Source organism: Rhinopithecus roxellana, chromosome 14 (assembly GCF_007565055.1).
Source record: "Rhinopithecus roxellana isolate Shanxi Qingling chromosome 14, ASM756505v1, whole genome shotgun sequence".
Taxonomy (NCBI): Eukaryota; Metazoa; Chordata; class Mammalia; order Primates; family Cercopithecidae; genus Rhinopithecus; species Rhinopithecus roxellana.
The window spans coordinates 122556100-122576382 of NC_044562.1; the positions used below are offsets into that span (position 1 = coordinate 122556100).

General features: G+C 38.3%; 1 protein-coding gene across 1 annotated transcript in view; it reads right to left on the reverse strand.

Annotated features, from left to right (window-relative positions):
* The window catches only part of THSD7B (thrombospondin type 1 domain containing 7B), a 496878-nt gene that overhangs the window by 134446 nt on the left and 342149 nt on the right, over positions 1 to 20283 (reverse strand). The window contains exon 5 of the mRNA XM_030916925.1: positions 19246 to 19415. Coding sequence (XP_030772785.1) covers positions 19246 to 19415 — 170 coding nt within the window. The remainder of the gene's footprint in view (positions 1 to 19245; positions 19416 to 20283) is intronic.

Below are 20283 nucleotides of genomic sequence, written 5' to 3' on the forward strand. Positions count from 1 at the left end.
TGCACCCATCAATCCATATCTACATTAGGTATTTCTCCTAATGTTATCCCTCCCCTAGCCCCCAACACTCCCAACAGGCTCTAGTGTGTGATGTTCCCCTCCCTGTGTCCATGTGTTCTCATTGTTCAACTCCCACTTAGGAGCGAGAACACGCAGTGTGTGGTTTTCTGTTCTTGTGTTAGTTTGCTGAGAATGATCGTTTCCGGCCTCATCCATGTCCCTGCAAAGAACATGAACTCATCCTTTTTTATAGCTGCATAGTATTCCATGGCATATATGTGCCACATTGTCATTATCCAGTAGTTCACAATATTGAAGAAGAACAGTGTGTCTAATTGTCTAATGAGAAATGTTGCTAAGGTGTTTTTTTGAGTGTAGTATATAACTCTTCATTTCTTCCTTTCCTCGAATCTTTAGGCAAACATGCATTTCTCATTAAATCATTGTGTGAGTGAAGCTGTATTTGGAGACTGTGCTCAGAAACTGAGTCTTGTTGCAAGATGGAGATGGGTTAAAAGTAGGAACCAACCATGGGTGGTTCTACTCCTCCCAGGGTTTCCTTCAGGTATTCTAAGATTTTGTGACAAACACGGAGAGCTGAGCTAGACTTGCAACCTAGACTAGAAATGCAGGTTTCAAAAGGGTCACAGAAGAGCCATGGGCTAAATCTGTTAGAATTTTAAGGTGTAGGCTCCCCTCAAAAAATAATTCAGATAATCAGTTTGCAGGAATCTCAACGCAGATCTGAAAGAAGAAAACTCCAAAGAAGGGCTCCTGAGCTGCACAGGGAGCTCTCCAATGAGTACATGTTTTAAGGACTTGCAGATATTTAGAAAGAAGGAAACAGCACCACAACCAAATATTAGTGACTTCAGACAAGCATTATAATAATGTTATAAGGGCTAAAAAGCTCTGAAGAAACTGGGCCTGTATAAATGCTAATGAAAACTAAGAGAATGGAAGGGGCATTTGAAAACTTTATGGTAATAAACGTAAGTAAAAGAACTGGATGACCTTTCAGCTTGGGCAAATAGAATAATGAGATACAAGGGTTAGAATGGCAATAATAATTTAAGAGTTAACATTACTGACTATTTTTTAAATAGAAGGGGCTAAGCTAAGCATTATATGCTTACTATTTTATATAATGCTTACAACAGACTTGCAAGGCCAGTATTAATATCAGCCTTTTGTTAGGCTCAGAAGAAACTGAGGTTCACAGGAGGTAAGTGCCTTAGGCGAGGTCACACAGCTAGCAAGAGATATGGCCAGACTCTGAGGGCAACAGTCTGAGCCTAGGGCCTGCTGTCTTAGGCACCACACAGTAATTTACTTCTCAAACCCTCATTGTTACTGCTGTTAATGAATTCCTGTTCTACATCTGAAAAGGGTAGAAAGAACTTGGTTAAGAGGCAACCAAAATCGAAAGCAGGCAAAGGGATTGTGTTGCTTTTCAAAAGAAAATTGAGCCTCTTGTTCCAGAAAAATTGCAGCCCAGAATAAAGAGGGAATTTATATAACCAAAGCCTCACCCACAGCTGAGATGGCAGAGGAGGGCCACGGGTTTGCCATTTCCCTTTGGTATACAAACAAAATCATGTAAGCCCTTACCCCATGTGACTATGGAAGGCCATCCCCTGGGAATGGGCTTGACAATGCCCTCTCCCCCTGCCCCCACTAGAGTGCTAGTGCATGACCTGAACCACTTCCCATCTTCTTCATCCTCTGGACTGCTGCTCCAGATGACACTTGGGCCATCCCACCATATGCTTGTGCAGAGTACCACTTGCATCCCTAACAATCTTAATTCTCGAAGGCACTGTCAACAGGAGACCATTGCCACTAGATTATTTAGAAGGGAATCGACTGTGCTAAAGGCTTAAGGATACCACAAGAAAACAAGAGCACACACAAAAAAATTAAAGCTCAGTGTTAGGAATGCTGAGTTGCTTCCTTCAGAGGCCCCTCTGCTCTGAAACAGTGGGTAACAGCATGGGCTTGAAAAATCCAGCTCTACCATTGTGACTTCACACAAGTTACCACCAGTCCAAAGCCTCACTTTCTTCCTGTGTATGATGGAAATAATAATGTTGCTTACTTGACTGAAATGTTGTAAAGGTCTTAGGAGATGACTCAGATAAAGCATTTATACAGCACTTACATCTCATATTCATGCCATGCACAAAGTAAATACTCAACAAATACTAGTTATTTCTGTTATTTCCAGGTTCTGAGAGATCAAAATCTTGCGATCTAGAGTAGTACTGTCCACAACAGTAGCCAGTAGCCAAAGAGCTGCATATGGCTATGGAGCACTTGAAATGTGGCTGATCCAATATGAGATGCACTGCAAATGTAAAATACATACAAACATTGAACTCTTGGTACCAAAGTGAAATACTTTAAACTATCTCATTATTTCTTTTTATGTTGATTTATGTTGAAATGATAGTGCTTTGGACATATTTGGTTAAACAAAATACAGTATTAAAATTAATCTCACCTATTTATCTTTTTTCTTTATGCATTTTTCATATGGCTCCTCGAAAACTTAAAATTACATATGTCATTCACATTTGTAACTCACAATGAATTTGTGCTGGACAGTGCTGCTCAAAATGTGGTCCATGGAGCAACAGCATAGGCATCTCCAGGGAGCTTATTAGAAATGCAGGATCCCCCTCCCATCCCAACTTTATTTACTCAGAATCAGCATTTAAAAAAAAAAAAAAAATCCCTGGTTAATTTACATGCTCATTGAAATATGAGAACCACTATTCCATAGGAAAAACCAATTCACCTCCTACATTGTCTGCATGGCAGAGGTGGGAGTCCCTTTTACTTTATTGAATAAAGAAGTTTATGTTCCATTTGCCTAACCTCCTCCTTTTTCAAAATCTGCATAACTAGAATTCCCATTAACATTCCCACTCTCCACCCTCATCAAATGAACCCTTCAGGTTGCTTTAAAATAGATTATTTGCGGTTTTACTACATGAGGAATTTTAGGTGAGACAGTGGAGACAGAAAACAAACCAGTTTTGCACTGTTGGCTCAAGACAGGAAAAGAGAGTGATTTCCTAGGTATTCAGTGTGATAATAATCCACGGCAAAAGTCAATGGGGTATTTTTAAATAGACAGTAACCACACAGAAAGGAAACCATACTTCATTATAAGATGATTAGAGTTCTTTAATCACCCTTTATGATAAAAGAATTTGAAAATATGACCCATGAGAAAAATGTCAGACTGTCAGCGTTTGGTAAAGACAGAAACTGCAAAAAGCACAGTGTGGCTGTCTTTACATTTTTGGAGAGATTTTACAGAAAAGAAACAGATAAATTTCATGTAGCCTGTAAGCACAGAACTGGGAGAATGGATAGACATTAACAAGAGGCAGTTGAATACAAGGGAAAAGTCTATGTAATAATCGCAGCTTTGTGCAATAATGAATTACTTTTCGCTAGCATACAACCTGAAACCACTCTCTAGAACTCTTCAAGAGGAAATCACTGTCTGAGAGAGGTTTGCACCAGACAATCAATCCAATTCCTTTCCAACTGTAGACCTTACGATTCCACTTAGTTAGTAAAGATAACAGGAATGAATACAGCAACAGTGCTAGGGTTATATCTTGATGTCTAGCCTTTGTCTGTATAAAGAAGGATTAGTTGAGAGCTAAAAGATAGTCACTTAATATTGGGCACAGTTAATACATTGATAATATGTAATGTGAACTCACATAAGAAAGTATCCTTGCCTTATCAATAGGAAAGGCCTAGTCTATTGCTCCCCTATTGAAAATAAACATTCCCGAAATCAAATCTGTACATAGCTTCTTTAAAAAAAAAAAAAAAAAAAAAAAGGTGAGGCTTGGGAAAAGTAAGGATTTTAGTCATTACGGAGATTGAAATGATAATGCAGTATAGCCCTTTGAGCAAATGGGGTAGGGCTCCATATACTACTAAAACATATTAACAAACTAGACACGCATTATGTGTTTTTTCAGTGACTGCCCCATCTTAGGCCTTTTAAATCCACCTCATCTGGCCATAAATCCACTTCATCTGGGTATTACGAAACAGCACCCACCTGTCAGTGCTATGCCCCAGCCCCTTGCTCTCTCCTTCCCTCGCTTCCCGACGCAATCCTCTCTCAATGTGGCTCCTTGACTTCTAAAGGACCTCCAGTTTTTCCTGGCATTGACAATTTACTGAAAAAACATCAAAACTGTCAGACATATTGTTAGAACTATCCTTCAACACCAAATGTCAAGCATAGTGAAATAAAAATTTCTTTTACCTCCTACATTTTCCCACTAATGCTCATCCTATTCTCATTAAAAAACAGTGATGAGATATTTAGAATTGGGACTATTTCATAAGTTAGGATCCCACCACCCAACAATGCAAATGGTGAAAATGTAGGTAACAAATACTTATAATCATAAATAGTATTAAGAAACCATTGTGTAATGCTGAGTTAAAAGGTATTATAAGGTCAGGTGCGGTATCTCACGCCTGTAATCTCAGCACTTTGGGAGGTTGAGGCAGGAGGATCGCTTGAGTCAAAAGTTAGAGACCACTATGGACAACATAGGGAGACTCCATCTCTAAAGCTATTTTTTTAATTAGCTAGGTGTGGTGGCACGGGCCTATGGTCCCAGCTACTTGGGAGGCTGAGGCAGGAGGATCACCTGAGCCCAGGAGGTTGAGGCTACAGTAAGCTGAGATGGCGCCACCACACTCCAGCCTGGGTGACAGAGGGAGACCATGTCTTAAAAAAAAAAAAAGAAAACAGGAAAAGAATAAAAAGGTATTATAGAATGTTCAAAGGGGATTTGAATTAAAGAGAACAAAACTCCTTTAAGAAGTCTTATATCTGACATAAAAAGAACAAATAACATTGACTGCAGCAACAGGGTCTAAATTATCCTGTACAGAGTTTGCCCCTTTACTAATGACAAAAAAGAAATCTAGAGAAAAGTCTTAATAAGTTGAGCTCCAGAGCTGCAAGAAGAGAGTAAACTGATTGATGCCTGGTATATCACCACTATGTCTTTTAAGCTTTAATTCCACCCCAAGCAACTTGAAAACGAGTAGAAAATAATTATCTTCTTCTTTATAAAAGGTTACAGATTTACAGATAATTCTTTGACAAAGAATTATCACAATAGGAGTTTTTTTCAGGGTCATGAAAAAAAGCCATGTGGCTTATATAAGATATAAGAATCAACCAGGAAACAAAAATCCAGGAAATCCTAGCTAAAAAACAATTAGAGTTAGCAGGTCATTACAAGCTTTGATGCTAAAGCTTCAAACTCCACACTGATCCTGGACACTTAAAGTTATTTTCGTTGGAAAAAGGTTCTTATAAGAACTCTGTGATTCCTGAGGCTGCTTTTCAACCCCTGAAACTTGAATAGTTGCTAAATTTAGCTAAGAAGAAATTAGACTAGTGAGTAAATTAGTGTCGGTAAAAAGTCAGTGTAAGTTAGTAGAGAAGGTACATGTTTTATAAGCACATTAACTTTCAGCTTAGGGAAGTGGATGGAGACCTGACTAAAGTGCTAGAAGTTTAAGGCATGGGCCTTAGGCCTGCAACTGACAAACACTGGGAACTCAGGCAAGTTTCAACTACCACAGGTCTCAATTTGCACATTTCACTATAAAAATATTGGGTTATATCAATCTTTCCTAGTTTTCCCTATTGGTAAGAATCATCTGTTACATCACAAACATTTTCAAAATTTCAGGCCCAGACTAGATTCACTGAATCAGTATCTTCAGGAGAGGAACCCAGAAAATAATATGTTTATCAAGTACTATGGGTGATTTGTGTCACAATGGTTGTTGATAATTACTGCTTAAACGATACTTTGATTCTTCTCAGTCTCAAAATCCAATTTCTTTAAATCTTAGTTGAAATACTACTCTTAACCTAAACAGATTAATGTAGAAATAGATTAATAATCACAAATAATTTATTTTATTAAAGTTCTATGTTAAAAATGACAGATGTTGTTGTAAGCTTTATTTATCTACAGTACACTAAAAGAGTCATCAATTTGATAGTATATCCTAACTAGCATGAAAGAAAATTACAGGTATAGAATTTTGGGGAAATAAAGTATCTGTAGTGTTTCCAGTCCATTTTAGTTCAATGGAAGAAAATATTACCAGTAATAAGCAAATGAAGTATTACATTTACATAGATTTTCTTCAGAATGCAACTGCCTTTACATCTATGTTTCCCTATATTTTTTATATTAATATAGATTATATTAAACTAGTGGGTTTTTTTTGTTTTTTTATTTTGTTTTGATTTGTTTTGTTTTGTGGCAGGTTCTCACTCTGTCGCCCAGGCTGGAGTGTAGTGGCACAATCTTAGCTCACTGCAACCTCTGCCTCCCAGATTCAAGCAATTCTCCTGCCTCAGCCTCCTGAATAGCTGGGATTACAGGTGCACCCCACCACGCCTGGCTAATTTTTTTGCATTTTTGGTAGAGATGGGGTTTCACCATGTTAGCCAGGCTAGTCTTGAACTCTTTGACCTCAAGAGATCCACCCACCTCAGCCTCTCAAAGTGCTGAGATTACAGGCCTGAGCCATAAACTAGTGTTTAATATACTTATGAGAATAAATAAATTCTATTATTCACACTATTAAAAGTAACAAATTGACGCCCAAATCAGGTAGCCCACCAGCAGAAGGTCAGAATTAGAATTCCACTCATCTAACTCTCAATTCAGTGTTTCCTCCCACTTAATTTCATTTTACCAAAAAGTAATAACTATTATCTATACTTATGTACCTTTGACAATTTCCAAAATGAAAGGTTTCTTTTTAAGTATCATTAGGTATGCAGTGTGTTATCAGCAACAATATTGATGGTGTGCCACTGTAAGTTAAGGCACCTTTTCCTCTTCCTTAAAGGATTGGAATCACGTTGCGGTATGCAGCTGAGTAAAAATACTAATCTCCTCAGCACAGCTAGCAGATATTAAATACAGGCATACTTCATTTTATTTCACTTTTCAGCTATGGCATTTGTTACAAATTGAAGGTCTGTGGCAACCCTGTGTCCAGCAAGACTGTAAGCGCCACTTTTCAAACAGCATGTGCCTGCTTTGTGTCTCTGTGTCACATTTTGCTAATTCTTGCATTATTTCACACTTTTCATTATTATTATATATATTATAGTCATCAGTGATCAGTGATCTTTGACGTTATTATTGTCATTGTTTTGGGGCTCCAGGAACCGCACCCATCTATGGCAGTGAACTTAATAAATGTTGTGTGTGTTCTGACTGCTCCAATTACCCACCATTCCCCCATCTCTCTCTCTCCTCAGGCCTCCCTATTCTTGGAGACACAAAATTGAAATTAGGCCAGTTAATAACCCTACCATGACTTCTACATGTTCAAGTAAAAGGAAGAGTCTCATACATCTCTCACTTTAAATCAAAAACTAGAAATGATTAAGCTTAGAAAGGAAGGCTTGTTGAAAACCAAGACTAGCTGAAAGCTAGGCCTCTGTGTCAAACAATTAACCAAGTTGTGAATGCAAAGAAAAAGTTCTTGAGGGAAATTAAAAGTGTTACTGCAGTAAACACATGAATGACGAGAAAGCAGAACAGTCTGATTGTCGATATAAAGAAAGTTTGAATTCTCTGGATAGATGAAAGCAGTCACAACATTTCCTTAAGCAAAAGCCTACTCCAGAGCAAGGTCCTAACTCTCTTCGATTCTATGAAGGCTGAGAGAGCTGAGGAAGCTGTGGGGCGGGGGATGGAGGAAACCTTTGAAGCTAGCAGAGGTTGGTTCCTAAGGTTTAAAAAGGAGCTATCTCAATAGCAAAAAGGTGCAAGGTGAAACAGCAAGTGCTAATGTAGAAGCAGAAGCAAGTTACCCAAAAGATCTAGCTAAGATCATTGATGAAGGTGGCTACACGGGAAGACCAATTTTTAATGTAGAGGAAACAGCCTTATACTGGAAGAAGATGCCATCTAGGACTTCCATAGCTAAAGAGGAGAAGTCAATGCCTGGCTCTAAAGCTTTAAAAGACAGGCTGAATCTTTTGTTAGGGGCTGATGCAGCTGGTGACTTTAAGTTGAAGTCAGTGCCCATTTACCATTCCAAAAAATCCTAGGGTCCTTAAGAATTATGCTAGCTGTATTCTTCTTGTGCTCTATAAATGGAATAACAAACCCTAACATATCTATTTACAGCATGATTTACTACATATTTTAAGCCCACTGTTGAGGCCTACTGCTCAGAAAACAAAAGAGATTCCCTTCAGAATATTACTTCTCAATGACAATGCACCTGGTTCACCAAAAACCCTGGTGGAGATGTACAAAGAGATTAATGTTTTCATGACTTATAGCACAACATCCATTCTGCAGCCCACGGACCAAGGAGGAATTTTAACTTTCAAGTTTTATTATTTAAGAAATACTTTGTGTAAGGCTACACCTGCCGTAAACAGTAATTCATCTGATGGATCTGGGAAAAGTACATTGAAAATGAAATAAATGAAAAGTAAATTGAAAATGCGTTCATCATTCTAGATGTCATTAAGAACATTCGTGATCCATGGGAGGAGGTCAAAATATCAACATTAACAGAAGTTTGAAAGAAGTGGATTCCAAACATCACGAATGACTTTGAGGTATTCAAGACTTCAGTGGAGTAAGTAACTGCACATGTGGTAGAAACAGCAAGAGAACTAGAATTTGAAGTGGAGCCTAAAGATGTGACCGAATTGCTGCAGCTTTATGATAGAACTTGAATGGATGATGAATTGCTCCTTACAGATGAACAAAGAAGACGGTTTCTTGAGATGGAAGCTATTCCTGGCGAAGATGCTGTCAACATTGTTGAAATGGCAACAAAGCATTTAGAACATTACATACACTTAGTTAAGAAAGCAGCAACAGGGTTTGAGAGGATTGACTCCAATTTTGAAAGAAGTTCTACTATAGGTAAAATGCTATCCAACAACCTCTCACGCTACAGAGAAATCTGTCATAAAAGGAAGGGTCCAATGAAACAATTTCCTGAATTTTTGGAGCTGTGGAGAAGACTCCAATATGGGTGTGGGGAGGATGATGAAGGGTTGAATATAAGAAAAACTAAGTTGTAAATGCCCATAGATTATTCAAATAGAAATGGCTGTGTCCAGAACTGAGTTTCAAAACAATCGGAACAACCTGAATAAACTCCATCAAAAGTCACAAATATAATTAAAGTCTTAGAGAAGTAGATCTTAGGAGAAACAAGTTCAAGAGGTATTTTTTTGTACCTCATGGTGACTATAGTTAATCATATGTTGCATATTTGAAAGTTGCTGCCGGGCGCGGTGGCTCAAGCCTGTAATCCCAGCACTTTGGGAGGCCGAGACGGGCGGATCACAAGGTCAGGAGATCAAGACCATCCTGGCTAACACGGTGAAACTCCGTCTCTACTAAATACAAAAAAAAAACTAGCCGGGCGAGGTGGCGGGCGCCTGTAGTCCCAGCTAGTGTAGTCCCAGCTACTCGGTAGGCTGAGGCAGGAGAATGGCGTAAACCCGGGAGGCGGAGCTTGCAGTGAGCTGAGAACCGGCCACTGCACTCCAGCCTGGGCGACAGAGCGAGACTCCGTCTCAAAAAAAAAAAAAAAAAAAAAGAAAGTTGCTAACAGACTAGACTTTAAGTGTTCTCACCACAAAAAAGTGTGTGAGGTAATGCATCTGTTAAATAGCTTTATTTACTCATTTCAGATATATGCCTATACCAAAACATCATGCTGTATGACATAAGTACATACAATTTTTACTTGTCAATTAAAAAAATAAAAAGGTGAAAAAGAAAAGCAGATCTAAAAAAATAAAATGAGCTACAATTATATATTCCACATGGAGGCACATAGGATCTTGGAGTTAGAACTAGCATCCTAGTTCACTGGCTTTCCAGATTTCCTCTTGACATAGGAATAAATCCCTTCCCCCTTTCCCCTGTGTGCCTGAGGAAGCAGACAGAAGACTCAAGGAGTCACTTAATTATTCTTAAGCACAGTGAGATCTTACTAAGTGACTATGTCCTCTTATGAAGAGAACCTGATGTAAAGTTTAAACTAGAGCATGAAAAATATGCAAAATACTAGAACAAGGTTTGTGAAAATGTTCTGAAACTTTCTTGCAGGAAGAGTTGGGCAGTAAGTGGATATTTCTTCTGTATCCTACTTGCCAGTTGAATTGGCAAACTTAACAAAGCTAGAGAAATACATTGGAAGCAATAACTTTGTTTCAGAAATTGCACTGCCAAGAGGAATCTCATTACCTCTTGGCTTGGTGTTTGAGAAAAATCCAGTCCAGCTGACAAAATGAAGATGAGCGAGACACTCAACTAAAGATTGTAAATGCACTAGTCTCAGCGTGGTTTTCCAAATGTAATCTTCTACTCCCAGAAAAAGAACTTAACTGTTCATTAATGAAGTGCAGGTGTATGCGAACAACTGGAATGAAGAGAAAAGTTGTCCCAAAGTGAAAAGCAATGCCTAAAACTGAATGGTAAGACTATATGCAGGGGGCTACATTCATTTGTTCAGGAAATATCTATTGAGTTCTTATCTACCTTTTGCCAGGCAATGTGCTAACTGCTGCAAAGTCTATCACAATTACTAAAACTGTTCTCTTCTCAAGGCTTATGCAAGATGAAAGGAGGAGAGAGGAGAGAAAATAGAAATATTGGGTGATGAGAAAGAGAAATACATAAAAAAAGAGGAAGAGAAAGGAGACTGAGGGAGAAAAAAGAGAAGAAAATTGAAGGAGGAACAGAAAGAAAAGTTGTCGTTTATAGCTTCAACATACTTCAGGCCCATATTATATCTTACCTATTGCAATAAATCCTTAAAACAGTGTCTCTCATTCTTCCTTACAACACACATTCATTGAACATTATCTCTGAAGTTCTCTAGAAGGCAAAACCTACAATGAGAATTTGGGTGCTAATACTTTACTCAGGAGGTTCCAGGCCAGGAGGCAATGATAGCAAGGAAACAACAGGAGTAAAGCAAAGGAAATACGAGGCAATGCTGTGTGGTATGTTATCCTGCTGACCACCATTTATCATCAAACCACAAAGATACATAGTGATCACTCAGGAGATCTGTGTTTTTGGTAGGATTGCAAAAAGAAATTGTACATGATAAAAATCTCCAGGGGCACTGTGAGTGGCCTGACCTCCTCCTAAATCTGTTTCTCACAGGTCAAGTTTCACTCCACAGGGAGCTAAGCTCCCTACTCTTGCAGGTTGTATCCTCCAGATTGCAGCATCCAGCCTCTCAGCTGCTACTCAAGGAAGCCAGATCCCAGACACCACGACATAGTGTTTCATCCGAGTTTGAAAATGGACTGGCAACACCTTTAACTGTCTAGGAAGGGAGATGAGACAGTTAAACCACAGAGCACAAGCCAAGGACAAGAAAGAAGGTGGTAAAAGGAGGGTGAGAAGGTACACAAAGCTTGAATTCAGTACAAGCAATTTGTACATGCCAGATACTGTGCTCAGTGCTGGGAAGATGAGAGTAAATAACACAGATCTGGTTATTTACCTGATCTCAGACCTGCACAGCAGCAAGGTGACCAGTATGCATAAACAAGCAAGTATCATGCAGTGAGACAAAGTGCTGTAGTGGCTGAGGAGCAGAGGTACCTGTGTCATTTCAAAGAACTCCCAGAAGAGATACTTTCTAGGCATGGGTTATCCAGGTACAGGTCTGAGTGAGGGAGTAAATGTGTGAGGGAGGAAACTAAGGGAGACTATATGATAGTGGGCAACAGGCAGACAGAGGTGAGTTCCAAAGTCCTAGACAGTGAAGGATGTTCAGCATTGTTGGAGCTCCAAGGGTTGAACAGGAATGAAGACTTAACAGTTCAGGTATTACCATATCACGGTCTGATCACACGAGGCCTAAGATCATAGCCTACAGTTCTACCTCTCTACCCTAAACCCATAGTCCTTATCTTCATCTCCCCCATATTCATGGCCAGCTTGATTATCAGTTTTACTGAAAGTACGTTCTCTGCCTTTCCACTTCCGTGTCTTTACACAAGGCCTGCTTCCTCTGAGACTCTGTCCCGTTCACATGAACACCTGTTTAAACCATGCATTTGCTTTAAGGCCCAGGTAAAAGCTTTCTTATCCCCACCTCTACCCTATGCCCCCACGTCTCACTGGTTTAATCTCTTCTTACCTAAAATCCCTATTTTCTCTTAAGGTTATTATTTCATTTTGATAGTTATTTATTTAACTGGCTCACCTCCCCTCCTAGACCATTAAAGAGGTGAAAAGTAACACTGATAAAAATAAAACAATTTTCATGGCTTCCATAAACTTTTTTGCCTTTAAAACAACAGAGGGATATATTTAACTATGGAAATCATTTAGAAATCAACTAGCATTGCCTTAGTCCAAAACTACTGGGCAAAGCCCCCATTTCAGTCCAGGCCGATCTCTCTTGCCCAGTAATGCTCCTCGTTTCTTTCTCCTTTGTTTTCCTTCCCAATCTTTCCCCATGGACCATTTCCCTCACTCAGGATCCTTATACCTTTTATTTTGTCTGGCTGCATTCTGGGCTCTCAGAGCCACCTAGCTTTGGCATGGAATTCTGATATCCAGGTTGCAGAAAGTTTTGGTCTGGTCAACAAACAATTCCTTTCTCTGTGCTATCTAAAAAACGGAGAATTCAATCAAACTCAACATATCATTTTCTCATGTTTAAGAGTTTCCATTTTGAATTCCAGAAACATTTGCTATTTGCCTTTTACATGAAAAGTATTGACACTTGGAAATACAAAGAAGAATATCAAACATGGCCTTTAAGGGCCTTTACAGCCAAACCAGTGACAAAGACTATTATGATAATAGTTAGAAATCAAAGAAGTGATGTACTACAAGAGTATGAACTTAGGGCTATAGGATTAGGAAAGCTGAACTATTTCTGGTAAAACCATTGGCAAAATCCAAATTCATATCTAGGTGTAGGTCATTCACAATCTCCCTCCTCCATGATGCCACATGCTTTAGTTTCAGCAACACACAGTAGTGAATTTTCAGTTTAGTTATGTTAACTTTGAAGAAATATATAACACATTGCACGTGTTCTTCCTCTTCAGGAGATCAAATTAAACAGGACTCACACATCATTTAAAAAGCAAATTTTTCCATAAGCCATTTGTTTTTCCCAGAGCAACCTTTACTCAGTGCTAGGCTTTCTCCTCAAATATCCAGCCTCTCTCATTCGTCCAGGGTAGCTCTATCCCGCTCTTATTTAATGAGGTGCATTTTACCTTGAGCTAAATAAATTAGGAAATTTTTAATATCAAGAACAGTCTGATAATTTAATAAACACTTAAAATAGGAATGCCAATATTTTTGCTATTCAATAAACACTTGCTATATCAATAATTCAATAAACACTTGCTATATCACACTAAAGTAAGTTTGTTACACTTGATTTTAAAAATTAACTAAACTTAGGTACAAATGCAATCAAACAGAACCAGTAGAAATCAATCTCGCTTTGGACTCTTTCTGACTTCGTGTTTCTTTTATTCCTTAACTCTTCCAAGCATTATATTTTTAGAGAGAATATTTGAACTATATATGTAGATATATGGCTTATAAAGTCTACGTCTGCCTCTGCAAAAAAGTGGGAATTTAAAGAGGAAACATACGTCATTACTTTCACCAACTCTTCTACTTCCTTCCATTTACAGATAACAATTTGGAAAAGAAACTTGTTTACACTCAGCCTAGGCAGCATGATACGCTAAGTATTCTCACTCAAGAAGAAGATGGAGTTAACACTAGAGATCTGGAGCATCTGTGAGTCTAGGATCCTGCATCAATAACCCAGGGAGAAATGGCTTTCAAGTCCTAAACTCTATCTTAGTGTGTAGGTTCAAGATATAAGTGGAGAGATAATGCAGCCTAATGGAAAGAAAAGATCCCTAAGAGTTTGACTTAATAAGTTTCTTCCTCCTTCCTCCCTGCTCTCTCCTTCCCCATTCCCTCTCCCTTCTCTCTGCTGCATTCTCCCCCTTCCTTTCTTCCTCTTCCTCCTCCTCCTTCATCTTCCATCCTCCTCCCCCCTTCTTTTTCTTCCTCCACTTCTGTTCCTCCTCCTTCTTGCTAAAAACCCAGGAATAACTGCTTGCCTTCACTCATCTTCTCATTCTCTCCCCTCCCCACATCTTTTCATTACCACCTGTGTCATTGTGAGGAATCCAGAGATCTGCATGTTAATAATTCTCTTGTGCTACCCTTTGCTGACTTCTTCTACACCTATGTTTCAATAATTGAAGAGGTTTCCAAGATAGAAAGATTACAAGCCAAGAACTTTATCTCTCTTGGCCTCATGTGAACTGTCATCAAATATCCTGCTGTTAATTAGCAAAGGTTGTTTTATCCTGTTATCTCTGCTTCTCTCTTAGCATAAAGCAAGAGAAAATGCTATAAGCCCACTAAAACAGTCTCATTGCTCCTCTAAGGGTCGACATCAAGGGAAGGTCTTAGTGTACTACTTTCCTGACACCTTATTCTCACACCCAAATGACTTTATTGACTTTAAAAACCAATTTCTAAAGACAGGTGAAAGATATTTCCAGTATTTCAAATGATGGTGGACTATCTCCTCCAGCTGCCCCTTAAGATATCAGCTCAGAATGTAAATTACTTTATTTCATAACTCAAAAACTTCCTGGATAATCAGACACATTTGCACTGATTACATAGGATATGATAACTCATGTTAATTTTCTTAGCATGCTAATGTTTTTACAAGCTTAAATACAGTCAACATGAGATTTCCTTTCTGTTTAAAAACCTACAGTAGGAGGAAAAAAGGCTGCGGCACATACCCATATTCTCAAAAACAAAGTCTTAATCCAGAATAGCATAAAAGGCCTACCTTTCCACTGTCATTGTAACTTTCTTTTACCCTGAGCTCTCTTCACACCAGTGCACAGGCTGCTACTGAACACAAACCTCTCCATTTCTTCTCATGTGTTCTTCCACACCTTAGAACATGTTTATGGACTCTCCAAGCTCCTTTTAAATATCACCTCGATGAAGATTACTCTTGGGCATCAATAAATGGATTAAACCATGTAATCATCAAAACGCTTAAGTCACTGTAACGTACGTATTCAATAGTTCAATTATTATTACAACTAAAAGCCTATAAATTACTGGGGGACACCCTTATGACAGATGCACTTTAGTGCATAGACTAACTCCTAAGAGGCACATAATATTTTTAAACAAATAAATGCTTGAGTGTTATGTAATTTTACTCACCAAATCAACATATTCAAAATCAAATTAATGAACTAGAAGACTGGTACAACATTTATGTGGTTTACATTTCCTTCAAAGTCATAATTAAAACCCAGAACCCCAAATATATTGTTTCCATATCCTACTCATGATATGGTTTGGCTGTGTACCCACCCAAATCTCATCTTGAATTGTAGCTCCCATAATTTCCACATGACATAAGAGGGACCCGGTGGGAGAGAATTGAATCATGGGGGTGGTTTGCCCCGTACTATTCTCACGGTAGTGAATAAGCCTCAGGAGATCTGATGGTTTTATAAAGGGACACTCCTTTTGCTTGGCTCTCATTCTTTCTCGTCTGCTGCCACGTAAGATGTGCCTTTCCCCTTCTGCCAAGATTGTGAGGCCTCGCTAGTCATGGGGAACTGCTAGCTCATTAAACCTCTTTTTCTTTATTAATTACTCAGTCTCAGATATGTCTTTATCAGCAGCATGGAAATGGACTAATACAACTTAGCATTCCAGAATGTGTGCCCTTACGTGGTCATGTACTCTTAATGCCAACTCTGAGGCCATAATGAAGACAATATTATTAGTGCAGAGGGGGCAACTAATGCATTTAACAATTCATAGCTAAATTGTGTTCCATTTTTAATACAATATCAATAGTGAATCTGAAATATATATATTTTAGAAAATTCAAGCAATATTTTGCTCCACTACAACCACACCAAAAATTTTTCCTGATTTTTAAATACAGCTTATTGTTTTAATAAATTTTGCTTCACCATATGAATATATGGCATATCTACTTCTATGCCACTTAAATTCATATTTGTTGATATCCTAGTCTCTAGGTCACATTGCCATACATGGAATGTCTTTATTAGATTTTGAAAGTGCATTCCTTGGTTCATGTTTTACTTTCTGAGAAATGACTGATGAATGCAAACTGAGTGAGTGGCTTTAATTTTATTTGAGAAAAGGCAAGAAGAAAGTGGTCTTACCAAATTCAAGCTTTTATTTTACAGGTAGGCATCACTTGTGATGCTACTTGATTTATAAAAGAGAAACACAATTCTCTTTAAAACAACAAGTGTTAAGCAAAATCATAAATAATCCTCTACATTTTCATTCCCAATTCTACTGGCTTGGCTAATATTACTGGTAATATTTACACTGATGGTTACAGCACTATTCTGGCTGCATTTAAAACACCACATGAACACTGAACAACGGTATCAACTAAATATGCCACAGGTGTTATTATACTGTTGCAGAAAACATCATGAATTGAGGTTCAATGAGGAATGAGATGTCACGAAAAATAAGTCATCAACAGGATGATATCAATGTCAGGATTTAGCTTCAGCATCCAGCCTAGGCCAAGAAATTTGGAGACCCTTGGGAGGGGATTAGCATTTTTAAAAATTATTATTATTATGGCATCTAGGAGTTATATGCATTCTATCACAGGAAGGATCCATGGAAATGAAGTTTGCTTTTCCCCCAAGATTGTGAATTCCTCTAAAATCTGGTTCTTGGAATCAGAGCTGCTAAATCACCAGTGGATGATGGGATTCTGTACAGAAGAAAAGTCAAGCAATCAGACTCCAGAGTGAACCAAGTGTATCCTTGAGTCTAAGGGAAAATTAATCTTGTGGGGATGTCAATACTGACTCACAAAGGAATTTCCAAAGTCAGTGCTACTAAAATGCTTCCTCCCTCCAAAGTATGAATATCTAACATAACAACAATATTAATAATTTGATGTTCACAGAAACTGAACATGAAATATTTCCAATTTCAACCTTTATTATTGCATTAACAGACAGATTTAAAATATTTATATTCTTCTTACTTCACTGGGCAAATACTCACAGGTTCCTAACAATAAAAATTCAGTTGTTCCTTTGTGTTTAATGGGGGCCAAGAAGAAATTCTCATTCCAGATTTGTCAAGGTACATCTATAAATGATAACAGTAAGAAGTGAAAGCATTCATAAGAAAGGAAAGTAATGGGCGAACAATCCCGCTGGTTCGCTTCCACACAAGAGCAAAATAAAACCTTTGATAACAACTACTAAGGTAAGCAGTAAGCTATGCAGTGCCTTTATGGCAGCTGTGGTGTGTTATCCAGCATAGTCTTACTTGCTATATTCAGCTCTGTACAGGAGTATACGATCGTGTTACACATCTATGTATTTACATCCAGGTCCCACATCTAGCCTCTCCCCCTGAGAACTGGACTATCAGACTTATAGCTTTCTAAGTATTTTCTGTTTTCCTGTGAACACAGATACTAATTTCCAAGTGTGCTTTGGCCTAAGACATTTTCCTCCTCTTTTGATGCTTGGAGTAGATTGTACTAGGGCTTGATAGACTGTTCACTCTGCAAATAACACCCCTTCTCTATTCCACCCGCGCCCCCCACACACACACTATGTAAGCATCTAATTCCCAATTCTAGAACACCAGACTTCCACTTGCCTCCTAATCTTCCTGCCCAGTAACTTTCCATTTAAAAAACTAGGAAGATGAAGCCTGAAGAAACTTTAGAAATAGGTGATCCATAAGAAAAGCTATTTTTACAAAAGAAACTTTAGAAAGAGGAAAATGTCAATAGCAGATTAAAAGTTGAAGCTGAAAAACAGGTAGGTCATAATGCATCAGTTCTATACAAGTTTTATTTATATGTTGATCCCTGAAGACCCTCCAACAGTAGACGGCAGTCGAAGAAAAGAAGAGAGGAGCTGGAATGGAAAGATCACCAAGGTTTGAAAAACTAACCTGGAGCATTTTAATCTAAATTCTGTTCCTACAAATTCAGAGCAGTAACTATAGTCATGTTTTGTCCTGAAATAAAAAGTGTTTAGGCTGTAATTTTCCAAAGTGAAATCAGAGAAGGAAGAAAATTCAATCATTATTTTCAAAAACAACTGTAGCCCTGTCAATGTGGCCTTTTAGCACCAATTGTTGAAGAAAAATGCTAAGCAGTCTGCAAGAACCATCCCATCAAGTACCTCATCTGAGGCTATGGTCACAGATGCCCATGAATTCTGCAAAGCTATGTCACACACAAAAAGACATCTAGCATGACAAGCTTTACAGAATTAAAAGGACACATTACTATAGCAAGAAAATTTGTATCTTGTCTTCCTAACCAAAGCCCACAGTGGAAATATGTCCTCGTACCTGGCAAGCTCAAGGAAACATTCCCATCTTTACCACTTCTGCAGGGAGTATTGCTTGTGTTCTCCAATTAGAAGAGGTCACACATTCTTCTAGAGTGGAAGCATCCTTGTCTTCTCATGACTTCTCAACCAATTGACTTACATAAATCCAAGTAAGTTTCCCAGTTTCTAAATGTTATCACTATCTGCACTCTGAAATAAATGCACTATTGTTGGGTTACACCCACCAATTAGAGAGCTTATCATGGAGGAAGCTACTGTTTTCTCTTCTCCTCTTCCATTTCTTCAGAAAAATTAAAATTTGGCACCAAAACACTGGATCCTTGATATTTAAAAGGGATATGTTTGCAGAAATTTCCACATTAAAAAATTCACACATATGAAAATTCCTTTGAGCAAAAAATTAAAAAAGAAGAAGAAGAATGCTATTCATTCATTACTGACTCATTCCTGGCATACCACACCCTTAGCTTGTAGCATTTATCTATGCTACTCACCCTAACTACATTTTCTCCTTTAACTTTCACAGTGACTCTTGGGAGACATATTATTTTTGCTAGTATTTCTAACTATCCCAAGCGTTAGGGGTGGCATACAAATGGTCGACAAAATAAATATTAAATTTGTGAACGCTAAGTGTCAGTTATTTCAAGAACACTGGAAGAGTTGGAGAGATTTTCCTTCCAACCAGCAGCGCACCATCTGTCCCGGAACTGGCTGCCTACCTTCCTTGGCCCTCAGTGCGGCAGCTGCTGGTACGCTCTGGGTACAGTACACCTCCCGGGTCTGGATCCCACCGCCACACACGGGTCCCGTCACATGCCAGTGGGGATCCTGCTGCTCGAGGAGGAGAGAGACTTGGCATTCTTTCCATTCAGAGGTTCTCCAGGAATACCTGTTTGGTTTGGTTTATTTAAAAGAAGAAGAAGAAGTAAGAAAAATATACAACTCTAAGGGAAACTTAAGTCATGAAATCAAGAGGCATAATCTCTCTTTCTAGGACCAAATCTTTGCCTGTGGATAAAGAAGTATACTAACTTTGTATTACTATATCCCTTTTATTTCCTAGAAAAAAAAAAAAAATCCAGCAGCCCAGCATGACAGTAGCATAGGATGACCAGGCTAAAGGAACGTGATACGGATAAACAGTGAATGTGTCTCAGCCTTGAAGCTGGAAGAGACTGAGGGGATAAAGAGAGGAGTTGGAAACCAAATGAGCCTAATTCTTGACAGCCGAACTTGTCATGGGGTTTGACTTCACAGACTTTCAGATGACTTTGTGTGAAACTTGGCTTTTCTTTCTTAATAGGACAGTGTGTGAATGTGTGAAGTCATAAATATATTGTTTTACATAGAACTATCTCCAACTTTTCAATCTTCTCGATATAAGAAACTCTTTACCCATTTGACTTGTCATTCACATAAAAGTATATGTATTAAAAATGAGTTAATATCATGCCACTATATTTAACTGGTTAATACTTTTTCACATATGCAGCCATACTGTTACATAAACTGATATAGCAATATGTCTCCCTAGTTTATAACTAGTTAATACTCAAATACACACAGACACACCCACAAATAAAGGGGAAAACACAATGGAGTTTGTATACAATGTACAGAAAACAAAACAACTATCACATTACTACATTCATACCTGGAGAATTATTTTAGGCAGAATTTCCTTTTGTGGATTATTACAGCATTCTTTAAGCCCACAGCATTAATATAACCTTGCAGCACTCGTAAAAACACCGAGA